At 43.7% G+C, this 23617-nt stretch overlaps 1 protein-coding gene across 5 annotated transcripts in view; it reads left to right on the plus strand.

Moving 5' to 3' along the window:
• Positions 1 to 1460: 1460 nt before the first annotated feature.
• SEC16B (SEC16 homolog B, endoplasmic reticulum export factor) overlaps positions 1461 to 23617 on the plus strand; it is a 56410-nt gene continuing 34253 nt past the window's right edge. The window contains exons 1-6 of one of the 5 annotated variants that reach the window (XM_049112210.1): positions 1479 to 1579; positions 10414 to 10504; positions 19139 to 19492; positions 21287 to 21399; positions 22368 to 22458; positions 23180 to 23288. In XM_049112210.1, the coding sequence (XP_048968167.1) occupies positions 19197 to 19492; positions 21287 to 21399; positions 22368 to 22458; positions 23180 to 23288 (609 nt within the window). In that variant the 5' untranslated portion in view covers positions 1479 to 1579; positions 10414 to 10504; positions 19139 to 19196. Of the gene's footprint in view, positions 1580 to 10413; positions 10505 to 17113; positions 17282 to 19138; positions 19493 to 21286; positions 21400 to 22360; positions 22459 to 23179; positions 23289 to 23617 lie in introns of those variants that run through there. The other 4 variants (XM_049112211.1, XM_049112208.1, XM_049112209.1 and 1 more) reach the window with 4 other exon arrangements.

Consider the following 23617-nt stretch of genomic DNA (forward strand, 5'->3'; position numbering starts at 1 on the left):
AAGAGAGGAGGGCTGTGTGAGGTCTGGGTTAGAAAGGTGTTTTATATTTCTGTTTGGCATGGCTTGTCTGTTCCAGAGAAGCACAAGAATATCTTTAGAATTCTTGAGTGTTTGGGGGACACACAGAGAAAATAAAAACCCAAGTCTATTTAAGATTCAGCACAGGGGCTGAATAGTTCAGCCTCATAATAGTTCAGGCAAGATACTATTTGTTTTTATACAACAGAAACAGCTTTATTGTTTCTTCTGATTATAAAAATGAAAAGTTCTTCCTTGAAAAAAATTGAAGCATTGGGCACCTGGGTGACTTAGTGGGCTAAGCGTCTGCTTTTGGCTCAGGTCATGATCCTGGAGTCCTGGGATTCAGCCTCGAGTCAGGCTCCCTGCTCATTGGGGAGCCTGCTTCTCCCTCCACTCCTCCTCCCGCTTTGTGTGCTCTCTCTCTCTGTCTCAAATAAATAAATAAATAAAATCTTTTAAAAATTGAAGTATACATAAAATGATGAAGATTGAAATTAAAGCCAGAGGGCATTCCAGCACCTGAAGACATCTAATGAACACTTTTTAAACTTAACATGTACTTCTCCTTAAGCACACACATCATTCACATACAGATAGTTTTACAGGAGTGACATAAGCAAGGCTGCTTATCATGAAGTCTTTAAAAAAGTTACTTGTGGCCCTTATTCATTGCCCTTACCCATTCTCTCCCTCAATCAGAGGAAGTATTTTAACTGCCTGATATGTATCTTTTGTACTTTTGTCTATGTAGATACATACTCATATAATTATTTATATATTATATATATAATATTATCCCATTTGGGGTTATTACAAAATCTCTTCGATGAAAGGGAATATATTATCCCATATTATATATATTATATATATTAAATATTAATATATTAAATATTATATATTAAATATATATATATTTTGGCTTGGTTAGTATGCCATAGAAACCCCTCCAAGTGAACTGCTACAACTCTTAATGTATTATTTTTTACTAGATATTCAAATATTCCATGACATAAATGTCTCCTAATCTAGCAAAGCAGTTGCCTATTCGTGAGCATTCACTTTCTCATTTTTTTAGAAATGAAATTTACTTTTTTTTTTTTTAAATTTACTTTTTTGAAATGAAACTCATCTCACTCCAAGCTCATGATTTCTTAATGAACTAAGATCTATCATACGGATTCAAAGTCTCTAAATCTTACCCTTTCACTTTCTAACCCTGACTTCTTTGGTCAGTTGTTAACTTGCTGTCATGATTGTTTATACAGTCAACCTGATAATCAGACACACAAAGGAGTATGTGTGGTTTCTCTCTCTAATCTGAAGTAGTGGCTTCTTTTATTAAGACCTTCTCATTATGGTGGTCAGATCATGTTTCCAGCCTCAGGATCCACACAGAGAATCGTTCCGTTGGGAAACTGCTGCTCAGGCAGAACGGTTCTGGGCGGCTGACGTGGCATCACGGTTTACAGTGTCTGCCAGCTGTGAGTAACAGCAGTCATGATGGGATATAGCAGCAGCAGCAGAAGCAGCAGCAGCTCCTGAGTTAGGGGCAAGAGATGTAAGTACTTATTTTCACCATTAACCAAACCAAAGTCAAACTGAAGAATGCTAAAGGGGAATACAATTCCCACCAGAGACTCTTCTAGCAGATTCGGTGAGAAACATTTGGTCTCAACCAGAGTAGAAAGGCATCAAACTGACACATGGTTTTTCAGCAAAATGAAGAATCTCACAGGGTCTTGTTTTACAAAACAAACTTCAGCTGTGGCTGATGCCACGTTCCCACCCCTTAAAGTGCCTGCATACTGCCGTGGGGGCTGTCCCCCGTGGGATGGCATGTGTTGCTAATGTGCAAAAAGGACCATGGGATTTCAACTTACATAACAATTTTAGGCAGGTTTGATTATGGGAAGATGAAAAGAGCCTCAGCAGTTACAGTGTCTGGGGGAGAGGAGAGAACCTCTTAAATATTTTAAGGAGGATTCAGGTTAGTTAAAGCCGACGTGGAGGCAACATGGAAACTTCTGTGTTCTCAAGCTCTGACTTGGGGTGTGGTGTCTGCCAACCCAATGACAAATGAAACCCTGGCATGGATCCTTTAGCCAGAGGTGGCTCTACAGCCCCTGTTCCCAAGGCTTCCACCCTGGAAGGCATGTCCGGAGTCTCTGGTGTTTCCGAGTTCATAAACCATGTGTTTATGGGTTGGTGATTTCTCTTTCTTTCTGTTGAGACCTTTTACTCTGATGTTTAGCTCTGTGTGACACCTCATGAATGACCAGTAGTGGTCCACCCTGAGTGTGGTTAACTAACCAACAGATATTTTTGCTTGTCACCTCTATGCTGGGCTATCTAAGTGAATAATATGGAAGAGGTTCCTGGCCCCGTGGAGTTTGCTGCCCAGCAGGAGAAGCAGATGTTATGAAAGGATGAATGAACAGTGGGGTGGGGAGTCAGGAGACCTGGAATCGGGTCCTGGCCTTGATCCCAGTGAACCAGACGGCACTCTGGGCACTTTGGTTTACGTGCTAGAAAATGAATGGGTTGGAAAGGATAGCCACTTCAGTAATTGATTCCTCACCCAGTGTGAGTTTTTCCCTTACTGAACAGATTTTCACACGGCCTTGAATTTGTTCCATATCTCATTTGGGAATGGGGCAGTATGGCAGGGGCAGAGGGGGGTTACTTTCTTTATGAAACATACCTCACATATCACCAACCGGTCTTCATCAGATTGTGATTTTCTGTAACAGAAACTTGAAGGACAGTATGATGTTGGAGGAGAAAAGGTTGCTTCCAAGACAGAGGTCCTAAAGGTAGCAATTGCATACAGACTCATCTTAAATATCTTGAGTTTCTATTTTCAAATGGTTATTGATTAGAACAAGTACCTTTCCAACTGCTGCTAAGTTTTCAAGGGACAAGATACAGAAGTCAGACACTAAGGAAAATGAAAATTGCTTGAGATAGGTGTGACTCTCAGGCTGCAGCTTGAAAGAAATTAAACTGAGTAAAAAATAAGCCAGGCTGTGGCTTCAAATAGAATAGAAAATAACCATTAAAAAGAAGAAGAAGAAAGAGAAAATAGAAATACCCATCATTTGTGACTGAGTGCTGCATCCTCTCATCCTAGTGTGTGCAAGAAACTTATCATGCTCATTAATTTTTGGCTTTAAAAATTGTGGGAGTTTCATTGACATACTTTTTAATAGAATGACGGATAAAATCAATTCCTTTTATATAATTAGTATGCATTTTTTTTCCATCAGCCTTGCTTAGCCTAGCTCACAAAATTATCCACATGGACACTCAAGCATCCATGCTGCCCTCTCCCTTCTGAATGGCATAAATGTACTTCCTGACCCCTCAGTAATCCCTTCTCTTAGGATATGAGCTCCATACCCCTTGTCCTGGGGGGCCATGTCCATCAGTCATTCATTCCCTTTTTTACCCCATCTCTTCTGTCTCTCCTCTAACTGGATTTCCACTGTAGTGTCTGCCATTTATATCAGTCAACCAACCAACCAACCAACCAACCAACCAACCAACCAACCAATCAGCCAATGAAAACCCTTCATGGATTCTCCTTATGTCCTATCCCTTTTGAGACCCATTTCACCAACTCTATGGAATCCAGGGGATGCTTTCAAGTTCTTACATAACTTGATCTCTTACTATATTTTTTCTCTTTACCTCTTCCTCTTTCTTGACACACTCTCCTTTCTTGACTTTCTTTTATTTTTTTCTTCCAAGATTTCATTTAAATTCAAGTTCGTTAACATATCTTGTAGTATTAGTTTCAGGAGTAGAATTTAGTGATTCATCACTTACCTATAACACCCAGTGCTCATGATAACATATGCCCTTAATGCCCATCCACCATTTAGCCTTTCACCCCCCTGCCTCCCCTCCAGTAACCCTCAGTTTATTCTCTATGGTTAAGTGTCTCTCATGGTTTGCCTCCCTCTCTGTTTTGTTTTGTTTTTAAAAATGATTTTATTTATTTATTCATGAGAGACACAGAGAGAGGCAGAGACATAGGCAGAGGGAGACGTATGGGAAGCCTGATGCGGAACTCAATCCCAGGACCTGGGTATCATGACGTGAGCCAAAGGTAGATGCTCAACCACTGAGCCATACAGGTGCCTCTCCCTCTCTGTTTTTATCTTATTTTATTTTTCCTTCTCTTCCCCTATGTTTACTTGTTCTGGTTCTTAAATTCCTCTTTTCTTGACATTCTTGATGCTGTTCTAACTTACGCCTTCTCAATCCTCATGAACTTGTCTTTCTCTGACTTTTACCTTAAGCTATTATTATTTTTAAAAAATTTTAAAGTCTGTGCTCTTCTTTGACAATCTCATCCACATCCATAATTTTAATTATGACTTGTGTGCTGATAACACCTCAATCAAAGCACATAGAAATCTTCAGGAAAGAAGCAACGCATAAACAAATAAATCCCACCCACCACCAATTTGAGTTCCTGCAGGCTTCCCTCAGGAGCTCCCGACTAATTCACTGCCTGAGACATCTCTGGTACATCGTCCTGCTGGCAACTCAACTTACTGTGGCCACCTGAACTTTCCTTTCCACACAACACCTGCTTCTTCTAGTCAAATACAGTTCAGTCTTGATCAGGGACATGACCAGGCCAGAGCTGTGTAAATCCAATTACCCTCTAAATCTCCTTTATTTTGCTTCCTTGTTCTCTCTTGAATCTGATGCCTATTGCCTGCTCATATCTGCCTTTCCGCCAGCACTTTAGTTTGGCTTGCATTGACCTTAACAAGGAAGGTGTTGGCAACTGCTTTTGAAGGCTCATACTGCCTTCAGTCTGACACTCCCCAGACCATTCTTTACATGGCAACTTGTGGGATTAAAAAAAAAAAATGCTCCTCATGGTATTCAGCAAAAATTCCAGATCTTCATGATTCATTCCCAGCTTGGCCATATGGACTCCTCTCTCCCATTCCCCTGAATGGGTATTAATTACCCTCTAGTCTGATTGAATATGGTGGGCCACCAGAGCTTGCCCAGCTGAACATTCCCTCTGTGCCTTTGTACTTGTGAATTCCTCTTCTGGAACCATCCCCATGTCCCAGTTCACCCTGTCAAGTGCTGATTATCCAACAAGGTTCAGTGAGCATCTCTACCTCGGGAAGCCTTATCTGGCTGTCCTCAGATTATATGTTAATATTTGTAACATTTATCACATTTTATTAAAGTGGTTAATTTACTTTATTTGCCTTTCCGGTTGGTGGTGAAAATCTAAGAAACAGAATTATGTCTTATTTCTGTATCCCAAATGCCTACAACAGCATGAGGCACATAATTGTTATTCAATAACTGTTGTTGAATGAACGAATTGTGGACAGATGGCTGCCTGCAGCTCCAGGTTGGTATTCTATTATCTCAGTCAACTCAATGGGAAACACACTTCTTTCTCAGTCATCCAAGCATCAGTTCGAAGAGGATGCTTCTTGGACATGTCCCTGGGCACATGCTAACTGCCAAATGAATTACTGTGGCCAGGGAGCTGTGAGACTGTTACCGTCCAGGTATGAATTCTGTGTTGATTCTTAGAACGAGGGAGGGGGTCAGTCCCATACATGCTATAGAAACAGAGAAGGCAGGGAAGCTCATCAAAGAAAAACTGATGATTTATTACCAGAAGCCAGGGGATAGGATGCTGGGCGGGCAGAAACAGCAATGTTCACCCTAGTGTGTGCAAACAATCCAGGTGTTGGGGAGAGCTGGGGCAACAGTCTGCTCTGTGAGGCTGGCTGAGGCAGCTGGGACATCCCTTCAGTCTCAGCTCTTATCACAGCTGTCTGAGGCTGCCCGAGCTGCTCTGACGTAATTCCATAGACTGGCTGGATTATAAACAATGGAAAATTATTCCTCAGTTTAGGAGGCTGGGAAGTGTAAGATCAAGGTGCTGGCAGATTTGGTGTCTGGTAAAGGTCTGCTTCCTGGTTCATAGATAACCTGTGTCCTTGTGTCTGTGTCCTCACATGGCAAAAGGGGTGAGGGAGCTCTCTGAGGCTTCTTTCATAAGAGTATTAATCCCGGGGCGCCTGGGTGACTCAGTCAGTGAAGTGTCTGCCTTCAGCTCAGGTCATGATCCCAGGGTCCTAGGATTGAGCCTTGAGTGGGGCTCTCTGCTAAGCAGAGAGTCTGCTTTTCCCTTTCCCTCTGCTTGCAGCTCCTCCTGCTTGTGCTCTCTCCCTCTCCTTCAATCAAAAAAATAAAATCTTAAAAAAGAAAAAGAGTTCTAATCCCATTCAAGAGAGCTCCATCCTGCGACCTAATCACCTCAAGGGCTCTATCTCCAAATACTACCACACTGGGGATTAGATTTCAACATGTGAACATGTGAATTGTGGGGGGACACAGGCATAGTCTTCAGCAACTTCTCTTTGTATTCTAACCTCTGACCACCCTGCACATAAACCCCACTGATGATATGCTGAATACACAGGCCCTACTTTACCCCCAAGCCCTTATCCTATCCATCCTTCTGTGGGGAACACATTCTCTATTGCTCTCCTTCCCTTCCTTCTAGGCTAATATAGTCAGTTTCTCACTCATTTCTTGGTTATTAAGTAGGAGTAAGGACTTTTTTGGGGGGTTCTTTCTGTGTAGTCTTTCTGCCTTTTTTTTTTTTAAAGATTTAATTTTTTATTTGAGAGAGAGAGAGAGAGGGAGAGTGAGCAAGAGTGCAAGAGCAGAGGGAGGGGGAAGCAGAAGCCCCCCTGAGCGGGGAGCCTGACCACACAGGGCTTGATCCCAGGATGCTGGGATCATAACCTGAGCCAAAGGCAGATGCTTAACCCACTGAGCCACCCAGGTGCCCCTAGTCTTTCTGCTTTATTAGAGAAACTATGTAGAGTTAGCTTACATAGGAAAAAAATTTATTACAACAGATACTGGATTAATATTTGTCTAACATATCATTTGTTGAATGATGGGAATAATTTTTTTTTTTTACTCTGGGGTAAGGCTATATACCCCAGTTTCACTTAATGACATCATTCATTCAATAAGGGACATTTGGACCAGTACCAGGTAATGGTGGCATAATGTCAATGTCATGGGGCATAAAAAGTATTGCATCTTTAGTGAGAAAGGAAATGTTCTTAGGAAGCTTGTACAGAAACAACATCACAGAAGCAATGTTGGGAAAGGCATTTAAGTATTTACTCAGCATGCCGAGAGTCTCCAACGTTTGTTTATGGGATCCTCCCAGAAAATAATGAACTTTGGGCCATCTCCCTTGTGATACCTGCAGACATCTCTGCTTAGAAAAGAAACTTCTCCATCATGTTGACATACCCTTCAATGTCCTCCAGAAGCTGAAGTTCAAACTTTGTTTTTTGGCATCGTAAGTGGCTTCTATGGAAATTGCCCTGATGTGCTAAATTCAGCATTAGAACAGCACTCCTGGGGATCTTTGCTATATCTGCAGTCACTTATTCCAAACTGAGAGAACAGGGATATGAGTGCCACTAAAATATGTGTGTGTTTACTGACGCTCTGCATAAGCATAGGCTATTTCTGTCCACAGAACAGTGGGCAGAGGAGGAGAACCAGCAAAATGTTGTGCACCTTTATTGACTAACAAATGGGACAAGGAGAAAATACAGAAATTAATCTTTGAGTTCTTATTTTTTATGAATATATATACACACACACATATATATATTGGATTGAATGACCCTATTTACACTGACTGATTGCGTTGAAGATTATAACCATTGTATTCTCATGGAATAGATTTTTAAATAACTGCATTTTTGCCTTAAATGTGCCACAGGGCTCTTCCTAACAAGTGTGCTTTTCTGAACAAAGCTTTGACCAGAAGTCCTATGGTTGATTTTCCTCCACTTGATGACATAATGACACTGTGTGAGTTTGCTGAAACCTCTTACCCTTTCTGGTTTGCTTTTTATTGTCTCCAAAGGGACAAACTCTTTACTGATGCCACTGGGTAGTGAAGACCATGAGCCAAGGATGGGCATCTCTGGGGAAGACAAGCTTGAATGTAATGGATAACCATGATGAAAGAGATGGCAAAATAAATGGAAACCAATAACCTCAGATTAGATCCTAAGCCAATAATAAGGAGCAGCTAGGATTAAACACTAGATAGGAACTGCAATGATGAACGCTCAGCTCAGTAAGAACATATGCCCTGAACAGCCCAGAAGCTAAGTCTACTGCTATGCTTTTTTTTTTTTTTTTTTTTTTAATGATAGTCACAGAGAGAGAGAGGCAGAGACACAGGCAGAGGAAGAAGCAGGCTCCATGCACCGGAAGCCCGATGTGGGATTTGATCCCGGGTCTCTAGGATCGCGCCCTGGGCCAAAGGCAGGTGCCAAACCGCTGCGCCACCCAGGGATCCCCCTGCTATGCTCTTTTAAACAACAATGTCAACAATAAGCATTTGTCAAACACTTGCTATGTGTAGGTGCTGTGCTAAGTGATTTTCCTAAGTATGCATGCATTTACTCATCAAATATTAATCGAGCACGTATGACATACCATGAACAGTACATTATCTCATTTCTCCTACAACAACCTTGTGAGGATATCCATTATTATACAGTCATTTAACAAATAAGAACCCTCTTCCTGAGAGGTTAAGCAACTGGCTTGAAGTCTCCCGGCTAGTCATGGTGGTACTGGGGCTTAGATCCAATTCTGACCGCCAAGCCTGAACTCTTCACTGCTGTTCTGTACCATACTCATGAGTTTGGCTTGTCACACCTTTAACAGAATCTAAGGAACCTAAAAGAGGAAAGGCAAAGTGGGTTTTTTAAAAACCCACTTCCGGGATGCCTGGGTGGCTCAGCGGTTTGGTGCCTGCCTTTGGCTCAGGCCTGATCCTAGAGTCCCAGGATCAAGTCCCACGTCGGGCTCCCTGCATGGAGCCTGCTTCTCCCTCTGCCTCTCTCTCACTCTCTCATGAATAAATAAATAAAAATATTAAAAAAAAATAAAAACCCACTTCCCCATTTAACAGGCACTTTGGTGTCTGGTGTCTGTCTGTGTATCATTTCATTTCACCCACATTACAGTCCTGTGAGGTAATTTCTAGACTTCACTTTAAAGATGAGGAGGTCTTCTAGATATTAAATGATTCATATATACTCCCCCGCCCCTGCCAAGGCACATGGCATGGGAAATGGCATAATTAAAACTAAATACAAATTTCAGTTCCTATTTTCTTTTCCCTGGGCCTTTGCTGCTCAAAATGATTGAGGGAAGGAAATTTTATAAGGAAGTATCAACAGGACTGGGGCTATGTAGTCTGGGGAGGAGAAGGCTGCTGAATGCCATGATGACTGCTTTCCCCTATTCAAAGAGTTCGAGAGTTTGAGTCACACATGTGTGTTATACATCAGGGTTTTTTGTTGGCTCTAAAATATTGGGATGTCTTTTTGTGAGGAGCCTGAGGATTCACCTTCACTGGACAGCCAACACTTCCTACCCCAGGTAAACAGAGAGAGAGTTGCTGAGCTCCTGGGTCCCTACAGAGTCTTATGTAATAGAGAATCTGAAGCCAGCAGGAGAGTTCGGAATGGCACAGGTCTGTAAATGCAAAGAGCTGAATGCAAGCGAGGACTTGGCCTAAGTCTCCTTGGCTTAGATACTGCTTCACTTGCAGGGATGGATGCTTTCTAGAGATTTCTTTCCAGCTCATCAGTTATGTGTCTGAACGTCTGCTCTTGTTCAGAATGAGTCTCTTCAACATTTCCAGCAAATGGTAGGGGTGATCTGGGGGGTGCAGGGTACATGCGTGTGACTATGTGAGTGTGTGTGTGTCTATTTGTCCCATTGCAAGTATGAAATTTCTTTGAAGTCTCATGCTTCATAGTAAAAATTAATACAAATTTGAATTTTAGTCCTTAATATTCAATCATACAATATTAGTGTCTAAAATTAAAATACATTTTAAGATTGCATATACAAAAAAGCTGGTGCTTATCCTGTGGCATCCTCCATTGTCCCTGGGGCTGCAAGTACTTTGGTGTGACAAGCACAGGGCTGTACTTTATCAAAGTTTCTAATTCTGATGATCTCACCTCAATCCATTCTTTTTGTCCTATGTGGCATTTGACATAATTTCTCTATTTTCCCTTGATCTCCTGGCTCAGTGGGGAGCACTGGATGAAGAACCTGTGGATTTCCCAGCAGTAATGGATACTCAGTTAATCCCTTACTGATGAGTTGCGAAGAACTGTTCTTAGGCACTGTATTAGCGTTTCCAGGGAAACAGTTAACATTTATTGAGCATTTACTATATGCCAAACACTTTGGAAGTACTTATCTAATTATATACCCTTATATTAACTCTGTGAGGTCACTTCTATTATCATCTCCATCTTACAGATGATGAAAAGGAGACATAGAATAGAACATAGAACTTGCCGAGTTCATGCAGCCAGCAGATAGTGAAGCTGGAGCTGAGATTCACTCCCAGGTAGGCTTATTTTGGGGTCAAATAAGTTGTCCTGCTCCTCTAGGGAATTTATGTCCTATTAGCTTTGCTGGCTCAGAGGATGCTCTGAGGATATTACAGCCCTTTGTTTTGTTTAGTGGCGCGTGAGTCACACCTGCCTGTTGGCACTTGATGTGAGGTCAGAAGTCACAGCAGCATCCATCTGCCACCCATTCATCCTGGTTTGGGGGCATTGATAAAATGCAGGGGGGTAAGGTGAGGGGAAGGTGGGTCACCTCTGCCAGCCCAGGGCTGATAAGGAAGAATGGAGTCTTTTTTTTTTTTCTTGAGTGATGTACTTCTTAGCTCTTGGCAGCAGAGGCGGATGCAGGACGGGCAGGTTTGCAGGCAGCCAGGTAGGTGGCATTTCAAAGTGTTCATACACAGTGTTCTTTGGCCCTGTAGGAAATCTGCTTTGTGCCCTAACCTTCACTTCTAAGGCTGTGGTGAGAGCAACAGTCCCCGGATTGGCAGGGTGGCTTATGGTGTCTGTGCCAGTCTAATTGTCTCTGGGCCTCAGACCATGTTTTCCTGGCACACGAACTTCCTGATAACTGGTACTTCTGACTGGCACACGCTGCTCCGCATCTTGCCCGACGCCCGACTTACCTGAAGGAAGGGGTCATAGCCTTGGCAGCCAGCGACTGGCCGAGGCCATGAGCCCCATATCTCCAAGGCTGACTCCAAGTGGTGGCTTTGCTGGAGTCCAGAGGCTGCTCTGCACTAAACCTTCACCCCCTGACTTATGCTCAGAAACAAAGACAGAAGATTCTTTATTTATTATTATTTTTTTATTGGAGTTCAATTTGCCAACATATAGCATAACACCCAGTGCTCATCCCGTCAAGTGCCCCCCTCAGTGCCCGTCACCCATTCACCCCCACCCCCCGCCCACCTCCCCTTCCACCACCCCTCGTTCGTTTCCCAGAGTTAGGAGTCTCTCGTGTTCTGAGACAGGAGATTCTTGCTGACGAAAAGAGGCTCAATGTCTCAGAGTCTCAGATATGGTTGGAAATGCAGGTGTGGGCGTCATCCGTTCATTCCCACTGTGACTAGGAGGTGTTTTTTTTCTTTTTAATTGTGATTTAATATTCTTTTTTCCCCCATCATCCCATTGGAGCGTGTCTCTTAAGTATATGCAGAGACCTCAGCTTAACAAGGTGTGCAGATAATTTGCACCTGTTTCTGTCTCATTTATGTCCCACATGCCCTTTAACCACTCTCTGGCCAGTCCCTTGAACTTACTGCTCCAACATTCTCTTTTCCTTTCTCTAGAAACTCCACCTCAATGCTTGGTTCTATGCTCAGGATGTGAAAACTACTGGTTAGAATCGAACGCTGTCAACTTAAGGTATCCACTCATCTGTAAGAAAAATCTTTACCGAGACTGTGTCATGTGTCAGGCACGGTGCTGAGCACTGCAAATGCCCCATGGAAGAAAGTACAGCTGGTTAGGGCACCTGTGGAGCTTCAAGCTCATCTAGGTGTCCAGGAACAGCTGCATTTCCAGCCCACTTTTTCCTCTGAGCACCCATGCCTGTGAAAGCCCACTCCCACCTTCCACATAGGAGTCAAGACTCTTACCAAATAATCCCTGCTCTCTAGCCAGTGGAACGTGGCAGTCTGTTCAATAGAGGATTCTCCATAGCTGGTGCCTTTATGCATAAGTGTGTCCCCATCTGTGCCCATCTCCCCCTCCCTACCCCTTTCTCAAGGAAGAGGGGTTCCTCCTCTTAGCTAGGTTCACTTTGTGCTCCTCTACTCCAGATCCCATTTAACCAGGCTCTTTGGGGATCTGTGCCTTCAGGAACTGTGCTTCTTTTCTGTATCTCCACGGGAATCAGCATGTAACTCTCTTTTGTCTTGTCTGCACTGACCCGGTTCTTCCAAGCCGAGGGCCCTGTGGCAGCCCCAGCGATTGCCCCTGTTCTTCACATCTGGGCTTCTAGCTGGAGGGATTCTCCCGGCAGTCTCCTTTTCCTTTCCATTCTCTGCATAAGTGACTTCTGTGTCAAAATCCTCACTCCCTTGGCCATAGTTCTATTGAAACTGTTCGTGTTATGATCACCAAATTTCATGGTTGTTAAATTCACTAATGTGGAGAACATTTCCACTTGTTGCCTTTCTCAACATTTCCCTGAAGTTTGGCCTTGTTGACAACTCTCCTGTGTTTGAAGCCATCACCTCACCTGGCTCCTAGGACACCATCCAGCCCTGGCTCTCCGCCCACCTTTCCAGCGCCTCCTTATTCTCCTTCATGGCCTCCTCTTCTGTATCCAGCTCTAAGATGTTGGAATGCCTCAGAGCTCCTTCCAAGGAACTGTCTTCTAATTCCCAGCATTTTTAAGGCAATACTACCCATGCCTGTGGCTTCAATCACCCTGCCTCCCTCCTCAGACCCCTGTCTTGAGCTCTAGACTCTCAATGTCTACTACTTCCTGACCTTCTTACCTTTGCCGACAGGCCCCTTAGTTAGCAAGTCAAACACAGAAGGCATTGTCTCCCCACCAAACTGGCTCCTCTTCCAAGATCATTATTTCCTCAAAAAAGGCAGAGTGGTCCCCTCTCTACAGCCTGGAAGCTTGGAATGTCCTCCACTTCTCTTTCTTCATTTTCTACATTTAACAGAGTATCATTTCATATCGATTCTATTTTATAAACATAAATACATATATGTGTATATATGATACACACACACACACAGAGTCTCTGTATGTATATTTTATTTCTCCCCTCTCCTCCATGTTTGAATGTCTACTGCTCCACTGGAATGAAAGATTCTATACAGCATGATTATATGTTATTTATCTTTATCTCCCATGCATGTGACAAAACTGAGCATATAGTAGATGTTTATTTATTTTTTGAAGATTTTATTTATTTGCTTGACAGAGAGAGAGCACAAGCAGACTGAGCAGCAGGCAGAGAGAGAGAGAGGAAGAAGCAGGCTCCCCACTGAGCAGGGAGCCTAATTTGGGGGATCTCAGGACCCCAGGATTATGACCTGAGCTGAAGGCAGATGTTTAACAGACTAAGCCACCCAAGGTGCCCCTGTAGTGAATGTTTAATAAACATTTGTTTAGTGAATGAATGACTTCTGTAATCTTCTTTCCAGAAGAGTAGACTGAGCATGGTTAACCAATCTTGGACACTTTAGAGAGTTACTATCCCATTTTAGCATAATTGTTGCATATGGGTACATAATTTTTGCTGACATGACAATGACACATTTGGATAGAGTATTGGTTAAAAATAATGTTAGTTGATTTTTTTCTTTAAAAATAACATGTTAATGGTAGGAAAGTTAGGAAATATGGACAAGGAAGAAGAGAGAAATAAAATATCCATAATCCTGTGATCCTGACAAATAATTACTATTAACATATTGACATAGGGCCTCTCAGTCTGTTTTCTAAATTTTTACTTTTAGTAAAGGAATGGGGTCAAGCCTGGGGTATGTCTTAGCCACTGGGCTGTCCCTTGCAAGAGTAAGCAGTCACTAAATCATAGTGCTCACAGCTTCATGGCAAATCTGACCTGGATCTAGGTGGTTGTTCATCCTTCAGCATCCTTCAGCATTAGTCCGGTGGGGAGAAATTAACTACATTATTAGCACTGATGATACTTACATTAGACAGATGTCAAACCAGGGTACTTATACCCATGTGAGGCAGGACTTCTATCAGTGGCCTGGCATTTGGACGGGGAACAGAGATTAGGAAAGGAAATTCACATAAATTAGCAAGTAGCCCAGGCTCCAATTCCAGTGGATAGTTGGAAGGAAGAGCAGGAATCAGGCACGAGGACAGACACCTGGGGAAGGGGGTAATGTGAAGACTGTAGCCGTTCCAGCATGAGAAAGCCTATGGGATCATGCAAGGGTATTGCCACCAGGACTTGGGGTGACAGGACTAATTTTATCCCACTTCCTGGTGGGGATGAGTTGCTAATGTATTCTGTCAAGTTGGACAGATTTGGCTAGAAACCAGGAGGAACTGAGCTGCTAGGTTGAAAGATTTAGTAACTTTAGGTATGTGGGGCCGGGAAAGGCAGAGATCGATAAATCCCAAACCTTTGCACCAGTGAGATCCCACCACGATCTATTTCATTCCATGACCCATATAACTGTTGTATGCCATATGTTGATAGAAAATAATTAAAGCTAATTAAAATTAATTTTGGTTGGTGAGCATTTGAAGAGTTTCATAATAACTCTTGAGATAATTAGACATGCTTGGGGATGTCACAAAAGGAGCATTTGGAATAACTGGGCTAGATGTTTAAACCAGAAATGTGCAATGAAAGCTAGGAACAGAATGGTAATTCTGTAGTTGAAAGCACACTGAATCAGGAAGGAGGACTTTGGGGTTGTCCTCACTATGCTGCTAACATGGCCCTTTGAAATCAACCACCATCTCCTTGCTTTGTAGCATTTGAGAGTCTCTGTGTAAATCCTCCCACCATGGTGGATTCCAGATTACTGATGGTTTAACTACTGGCACACAGTTCCTGAATGCCTAAGAACCAGCTCTTGAGAGCTCGGTGCAAGGTAACTCCAGCATACCACTGTAATCCTGACGGAGCTTCCAGTTAGTCTTGTGGTCTTAGGTAAATCAGTTCATTCCTTGGGATATTAGTTTTATCATTAGAAGTGAAGTCACTAAAATAACCTCAAGGTCCCTTCCAGAGTTAACATTCCAGTAATGTAGCTAGCTGGTGTTTAGGCAAGACTGGCATCATGTCATAAGCCACAAGAGTTACGTCAGGTTTTCACGAATGTTATTGTGATCCACTGGGTCTGTCATAATCAACCCTCTTCTGATTCCTGCTGTAATGTGTGTCTCCTTCTACTGCCTCTTCTCAGGAGGATTAAAAATAGCAGTGCAGCCAATGGCTTACCACGAGGGGGAAGAAACCATTACCTCGGTCAGAGAATTCTACACCCAGCTGTCAGGCCCCAGGAGTCTGTAGAGGGTCTGAGACAAAATCTTATAGTTTAGGTACATTACCTTCTCTGACCATTAGACCCACCTAATGCAGTCTTCTCTGGAACAAGTAGTAACAACATGAGAGGTTAATTTGCTCCGCTCTTTGAAGTCAAGGACTGTGTCTTTCATAGTTATATGTCTCAAGCCCTGACACTTAAGAGGCCCTCATTAATGTTTGTTGAAAGAAATAAGTGATTTGCGCCCTTTTAGAGCAAACTCTGAATTTTATCCCCCCAACTCCAGAACTTTATTGAGCTATAGTTGAAATATAACGTTATATAAACTTAAGGTATATAACATGATGATTTGCTGAATTTTAAAATAGTAATTCAAAAGTGGACATAAGCTTCTCTATGTTTGCCTGAAGAAATGTATTTCTTAAATGTGAACAATGATTTTCTTTTTGTAATAGAAAACTTCTCAGTGCCTTCAGTTCAGTATTGGCCATTAAATTTGCCTTCCGTCTGTTGCTACAATTGATCCACAACTAGAACCCCAGCAAAGAAAAATATGAATGAGAAAACCCCAAACCAGACAAACCAGGTGTTTACTACCCACCAGTGAGTGCTTGCCTGCCTCCACCAGTGGAATTAGCTCATCTTTTTTGAAAGGGAAGGATCATACTTATTTATAGAGCATATATATTTCTAGATCATGTGCCACTTTACCAACATCTAATCCTCATAGTGACTCTCAGAAGCTAAGTATTAGGGATCCCTGGGTGGTGCAGTGGTTTGGCGCCTGCCTTTGGCCCAGGGTGCGATCCTGGAGACCCGGGATCGAATCCCACGTTGGGTTCCCGGTGCATGGAGCCTGCTTCTCCCTCTGCCTGTGTCTCTGCCTCTCTCTCCCTCTCTCTGTGTGACTATCATAAATAAATAAAAATTTATAAAAAAAAAGAAGCTAAGTATTAGTCTTCCTCTTTTATTTATTTTAAAGATTTTATTTATTTATTCATAGAGACACAGAGAGAGAGAGAGAGAGGCAGAGGCACAGGCAGAGGAAGAAGCAGGCTCCATGCAGGGAGCCCGACGTGGGACTTGATCCAGGGTCCTCAGGATCAAACCCCGGACTGCAGGCAGCGCTAAACTGCTGCGCCACCAGGGCTGCCCCTTCTTTTATTTTTTTAAAAATATTTTATTTATTTGAGAGAGAGAGAGAGAGAGAGAGAGAGAGAGAGAGAGATCGTGTGGGGGAGGGGAAGAGAGAGGGACAGGGAGAAGCAGACTCCCAAAGGAGCGGGAAGCCTGATGTGGGGCTCGATCCCAGGACTGTTGAGATTATGACCTGAGCCGAAGGCAGACATTTAACTGACTGAGCCACCTAGGCACCCCTCTTATTCCTCCTTTAGAGGGTGAGCATTAGAGCCAGCAGTGACAGAGCCCTGAGTCAACACCCCAGAGGCCAGGCCGCCTCAGGCTTTCTGGATTTCCTCCTCTTGCTGTCTTTTTCCTTGTTTGCTCTGGGATTTGGATACAAGCAAACCGGGCTCAGTCAGTGACCAGGCAAATAGAAGCACAAGCCTCCAGCAGGTTCTGAGCAAATTCGCTAAGTCAGGCCTGTCCCAGACGGAGGTAGTTGGGCTGGACTTTGCCCTAGTGAATCAGCTCCATGGAGGCTGGGCAGTTGAACAGGTAACTAACTGGCTGTAGGTCTGAAGGCCGGGTAGGTCTTGGTAGATGTGGCACATGGACTTTGACATTCTCTAAAGAGGAGAGAGACAGTCTCGGAAGGAAGCTGTGCTGAAAGAAGGTGGGAAGCCACCGAGCAGGTGTGGGGGGACGCTATCTCCCTTGCTTTCTTTCTCTTGGCTGTGCTGTACTGTCACATTAGGAAAGGCAATTTCACCCTTGCTGGGCTGGGGAGGGTCACTTAAATGAATGCGAAAGTGTGGCTTGTTGCTGTAGATGTGATGCCTCCCCTTTGAGAATCTTGGGTGCTTTACATTTGGTGTCCTTAATTATAACCTGAGGTCTAACCTATGGGAGTTGATATGTGAGCAACAGAATAATGTGATTTCAGTGGAGAGATAGGGTATTGTGTCTTTGTGGTTGAAGGAGGGCTGTCTAGTGAAAACATCTGGGGACAAGGCAAAAGAGGCTTTCTTCTTGTTGAACTTTCTTGCATCTGAAAGGTAGGAGTTTTGTGGACCTTCAGGAAAGACCGATGTCACCCTTCACTGTGTTGGAGCATTTGGCTTTTGCTGGGATTTGCTGGAAAAGGCTTTCATTGTACCTGACTGTTTTCAAGGGAGGGGGCTGACACAGGAAGGAAGGTACGAATTTTTCTGAGCTGTAATTGATCTTGAGGTGGAAGGTACTTCTGCGCCTTGCTCTTCTCGTATGTTCTGCTTACAGCTCTTGGCTCATAGCTGTGGACCCTGGATCCATGGCATTCAAGCAGAGTGGTATCTTGATTTCAACATATACCCTTTGACCTTTTGTTCTGATATAATTTTGTTTTTTTTTATATTAGGCTGGGAGTTTCTGGAGTGGGAGCAAGTTAACTGTATTTTATCAAAATCTTTCAACCTAAAACAGTTCCCAAAGGAGAAAAAACATGGGGTCTGACTGAGCTAATATATTTCTCCTGACATTAGAGAATCCCAAAGTCACCAGTAAGGTCTGACGTGTGCTTTCTCTTTGGAGGCAGCTGGATGCAGGTGCTCCTCTGTGATACAGGGCAGAGGAACTTGGAGGGCATCATGTCTTCAGAGGCATTTCTCATGTTGAAGAATAAGAGGGGAAAATAAATTTGACACTGGGAGAGACTTCCAGATTTTAAAATTTCTAGCCAGGAAGATTACTGAGGCATGGCTGTCTAGTTTGTCGTGAGAACAATCCCAAACTTGACCCCCTTGGAAGATGGGCAGGCATAGCCATATAATAGGGCCTCATTCTTCTAAGAGGATAATTTAAGGATTCAGAAAAGATGTCTCTCAAGGTCAATTTAAACTTCTTTTTGTTTAGGAAATGTCTTCATCCATTCATACTGCCCTGATCTTGTCTCTGATAATACTAACTGCCATTAAATTGAGCAATTACTATATACCAGGCAGTGTATTGGGCACTTTTTTTTTTTGCAAGTTATCACTGACTCTGACTGTAATCCTGCAAACTTGTCCTTATCATCCCTGTTCTGTTTCTCAGGGAAATTTAGGCTTGAAAAAATTAACTAGCTAATAAGTGACAGAGTTAGGATTTAAACTCTGGCATAGCTCTAAGCTCACCTATTTCTCTGACAGCAGAGCGCCTCCACAGTAATTGTTGAGTGAATAATTGCTGGTGGGATAAATGAACGAACACGTATTTAATTGCAATTCTTCGATAGTGTTTTGGAGCTTTATATCTGATTGTTCTGTGTCTCCCCTGCCTCTCACATCTATTGTTGCTTCAAATATACTTTTTAATTTTTAGAGCAACATCAATATAATTGTCTAGCCTGTTATTTACTTCATGTGTCTGCTTGACATTTTCCCCCAGATAGCTCTATTAACAGTGCCTGTGTGTTGTTTTAGATAAAAGATTTTGAGGACCGTAGGTACTTTTTTTTTCACAAGAACTAATCAATCATCATGTTTGGAGATAGGCCTAAAATGGTGATTTTTTTTCTTTTTTTTTGTCTGCAGGAAGATAAAATAGCTACACAACTCACTAAAAACACGAGAGAAATTCTGAGGGTCAGGGATGGAATTCTGGGCTCCCCAGTGGCCACCTCAGCCACAGGGGAGGACCACGGCTCCAGCAAAGGACCCAGACCGTGGGCTTCGGAGAGACGGAATTCATTGGCCCATTCCTCACTCTTGGCACAATGGAGAGAGGTATCACCAGTGGCAAGATCCCCACAGGAGCCCCCTGCCACAGCAGGACCCCAGGACAGACCGCCAGCAGCCCCGTTATGCGTCCAGGCCTGGGGAAAGGCATCAGCCTGTGTCCGGGGCTGACTATTACAAAAGTGGTTATCCCAGCCAGTTGTATTCAAGGTATGGTTCTAGAAGCTGGAATTCACCCAACTCACCTCACTTAAGTGCTTCTGTAGCTTGTTCCTTTCCTTCTTCCTTTTCCTTTTATTCCTGCTCTTTTTCTTCTAGTTCCTTCTCTACCCTAGTACATCGACTTAGTTATAAACCCTTTCCTCTCCCAAATTGGATTGAGGTGACCAACAATAGTATTTCCCTCCTCTCTGTCCCCTTGTGGGGCTTCTTAAAGAGGCTATGAGAGCGTGACTGGGTGCTGGGGCCAGGGCAGCGGGCAGAAAGAATCGTGGATTCAAGGCAGTAGATGAGCCCTTCTTACTCTGGGATGGCAAAAAGGTAATATTTATAGATTACGGAAAGGTTTGTCCTGGGAATTCCTCTAAAAAGGTCTTTTTTTTTTTTAAATGTCTTTTTTTTAAAAAAGATTTTATTTATTTATTCATGAGAGACACACACACACAGAGGCAGAGACACAGGTAGAGGGAGAAGCAGGCTCCATGCAGGGAGCCCGACATGGGACTCGATCCCGGGTCCCCAGGATCACACCCCAGGCTGTAGGCAGCACTAAACCACTGCACCACCAGGGCTGCCCTCCTCTAAAAAATTCTGAGTGTTGTGAGCATAGACACTACCAGTTGGTGGTGGTGCAACAGTGCTTAGGGTGTGCAACAGTGCTTAGGGTGTAATAGACACACAGAAAAAAATGTGTTGGATGAATACATGGGAACATTTTAAAAAATGAAATCAACCACAGAGAAAGCAGATAGAACGTTGCAGTCTCTAAGTACAGAACAAAGAGGTCTCTGAGGTAATTCTAGGGGAATCTGGAATTCCTGTTCCTGAATTCTAATTGTTAGCAGAAGATTTAATATTTTATGAAATATTGGAAGTCATCTACGTTCCACTTCAGCTTTTCCAGGTGGGGTGATAATTTGCCTGCCTACAGATTTAGGGTTGAAATTATGACAGTTATTGTAAAGCATCGGTTCCTATGAGATGCTAAGGAATTACTAATTGATAAAGAGACTAATATGACATTCCTCTCCCCAATCTTTTTGTATTGTTGAATTCTCGAAGGAAGGTATGTTAAGGACAAAGGCAATAAAGGCAATCAGATTCAAGAGAGTCCAACATGACTTCTTTATCTCACTTCCATCTGTACATAATATGCATGGGAATTACAATGGCATATTTGGTACCTACACATCATTTCAGGAGAGGGTATTCTAGGATAATATTAGGGTAGGGGCACAGGGTGGCTCATTTGGTTGAACATCTGACTCTTGATTTTATCTCAGGTCATGGTCTCAGGGTGGTGAGATCAAGCCCAGCATTGGGCTCCACATTCAGCTCAGAGTCTGCTTGTCCCTCTCCTTCTTCTTTTCCCTCTACTCTCTCTCTTGCTTTCTCAAACAAATAAACATATAAAAACATCTTTTTAAAAAAATCAGGGCAGGGTTTTCTAAGGTAACATCATGTATTGTTGGATGTATTGGAGGAGTAGGGGAATCACAGGGAAGGAGAATGAGACACTGGTTATGGTGTTGCTATCAACAGCCCAGGCTTGTTCTGAAACAAAGGCCCTGTGCTCGCTTCGGCAGCACATATACTGAAACAATGGCCCTACCGGTGCTCTGATTCTGGATCTTCTGTTTATAGGATCTAGAATGAAACTGTAGTTTTAAAGCGGGTTCTAGACGGAGGTGACAGTTGTCTCTTATGAAGGTGTCAAGTCCTCCACTGGTTTCTCACCTTACCACACCCATCCTTGACTGGCTGGCTTTCTTTTTGGCATTTTAGGGCGGGCATTGAGGATCCATATCAAAGCTATCATTCTTCAACCCTAAGGGAAGAACATGCTTATGGACATTATTACTACCATAGACACCCGCAGCAGCTACAGGAAGAAAGAGGTACGGAATAATTTCCGAAGAGCTTTTGGGATGGTGCTCAGGGCCTCACCCTGGCAGTCATGCTTGGCTGACATAGAGCCCCTCACTTGCTTCTTTCTTGGCCATGTGAGGCCACAGCAAAGATACTACTGCTAGATGTCTTGAGGAGAAGAGATAGAAAGGAATCATTTTTCTTCGTACGTGTCAGTGATAGTGCTGTATCTACCATTACGTTTTCAGTATTATGGACAGTTTGCACTTCAATCACAGTTTTTTCTTCCACTCCTCCTTATAGCCAAGATTATAGTCTCTGTCCAAGGAACAGTGAAGGCAATTCTTGACAATGAAGTTGTCTAGGGTGTGATTGGGTGTGATGAGTCTGACCATCATCGACCGTGACAGTGGCAGATATGCACTCACAGGAATTTATACCCTTTACCAATAGTAGGGCTTTAGGGATATGCTACTGGTGCTTCTGACCTGCCAGCCAAGGGAAATCTGTTTCAACACAGAAAACACACACACACGATCCCGATGGTTATACAATTGTTCTGAGCCATGCTACCTGGATCAGGGAGGACTGAGGGGCATCCTGTTGACTTCCATCATTAGCTCTCACTTCTTCATTTTATCCAATTTGGCAAATATGTTTTTATACCTACGGTGCTCCAGTAACTCATCTCCATTTATTTATTTATTTATTTTTTAAATTTTTATTTATTTATTTATTTATGATAGTCACACACACACACAGAGAGAGAGAGAGAGGCAGAGACACAGGCAGAGGGAGAAGCAGGCTCCATGCACCGGGAGCCCAACGTGGGATTCGATCCCGGGTCTCCAGGATCGCGCCCTGGGCCAAAGGCAGGCGCCAAACCACTGCGCCACCCAGGGATCCCAGTAACTCATCTTCACAGCTGGCGGCTGTCTTTCTAAACTTTTAGGAATAGGAAGTGACTGTCTTCATTTTGTTTTCTCTGAGGGTGCAGTGCCAAGGCGAGAGAGTCCTTATATCTGGCAGGAAGATCACCGAGATCAAAAGTACCTCAGTGAGCATCAGCACGAAAACCAGAATAGTCCGTAAGTGTGAAAGGAAAGGCCAGCTCAACATGGCTCGGCCAAACTCAGACTAAGTTGGGCAAGTCTTATGGCATCCCAGTGCTTGTCTCTATCTCTAGAATGCTGTCTGCTGGTTGTGGAGTAGCCCAGAGTGGCCCAAGCCAGCTTTAAGTGGAGTCTTAACATTGACAGGAGACTCCCAGACTTGGGATCACCTGAGTTCCTGTTGAAGTTGCATAAAGTCCACCCTACAGGAAGGCCTTAATTCTAGGTTGGCCTCAGAGCAAACGTGGTCTTGCAGAAGTGTTCAGTTGGGTCCTGGCTGAGGCTGGGGAGTCTTTCCTCCCCCCTCATCCCCTGGGATAAGGAGAGAAGAAAAGAGTCTTTTGCACAAACATCTGTCCTGGTGCCCTTAGGCCTGGTGCTTTTACCTTGTACAACCAACTGGCCAACCCAACTGCTCTGATGTCAAGTCAGTTCAGGCTGTAAGGCTGCAGGGACCAACCCTTCTCTGCGGGCTTTGGAGTTACTTCTAGTGGCTGTGCTAGGGGACCCAGGAGCTCCTGTTTTTCTGGAATCAATAGATTGGGGGAGAAAAGGGAGGATAATGCTTTTCCCTGTGGCACACAGGCCAACCCTACACTGCCCATGCTTCACAGCTGAACAGCCTCCAGGAGAGAGCAGCTCAGTTTTGCTGGCTCGCCCAGGACCCCCCTTACCTGCTCCTGTCATTTTGCTTCAGATCCAAGAGTCAGAACCCTTATAAAGACAGCCCTGCTTCTAACACTGGACAGGAGAGGCCTGGGGACATGATTCTGGAGAGTCTGCTAACTGGAACCCAGAAGAATGAGGTAATCTGAAGTGACATGGGGGCTGGTGGGCTGTGACAGTACATCACAACTGACACCGAAGCTGTGGCAGGGCAGGGGGCCCTTGGGAGGGGGGTGTCCGGTGACCAGCAGTCTGAGAGGTTCCATCTGCCCCTCTCTGCAGAGCCTCCCCCTTTTCCTGCCTTCCTGTTTCAATCTACGGGTCTGGGGCCCCGATCTGTCCCTTTTGCATTTTTGTCAAATTGGCTGGACCAGGAAGTGTCACCCAAGTCACTCTGAGGTGCTGAGCAAAAGGAGAGGCTGTCACCAGTACTCCAGGGGACTGGCAATTTAGTTTATTCAGGGAGTGA

The sequence above is a fragment of the Canis lupus genome, chromosome 7, assembly GCF_003254725.2.
Source record: "Canis lupus dingo isolate Sandy chromosome 7, ASM325472v2, whole genome shotgun sequence".
Lineage (NCBI taxonomy): Eukaryota > Metazoa > Chordata > Mammalia > Carnivora > Canidae > Canis > Canis lupus.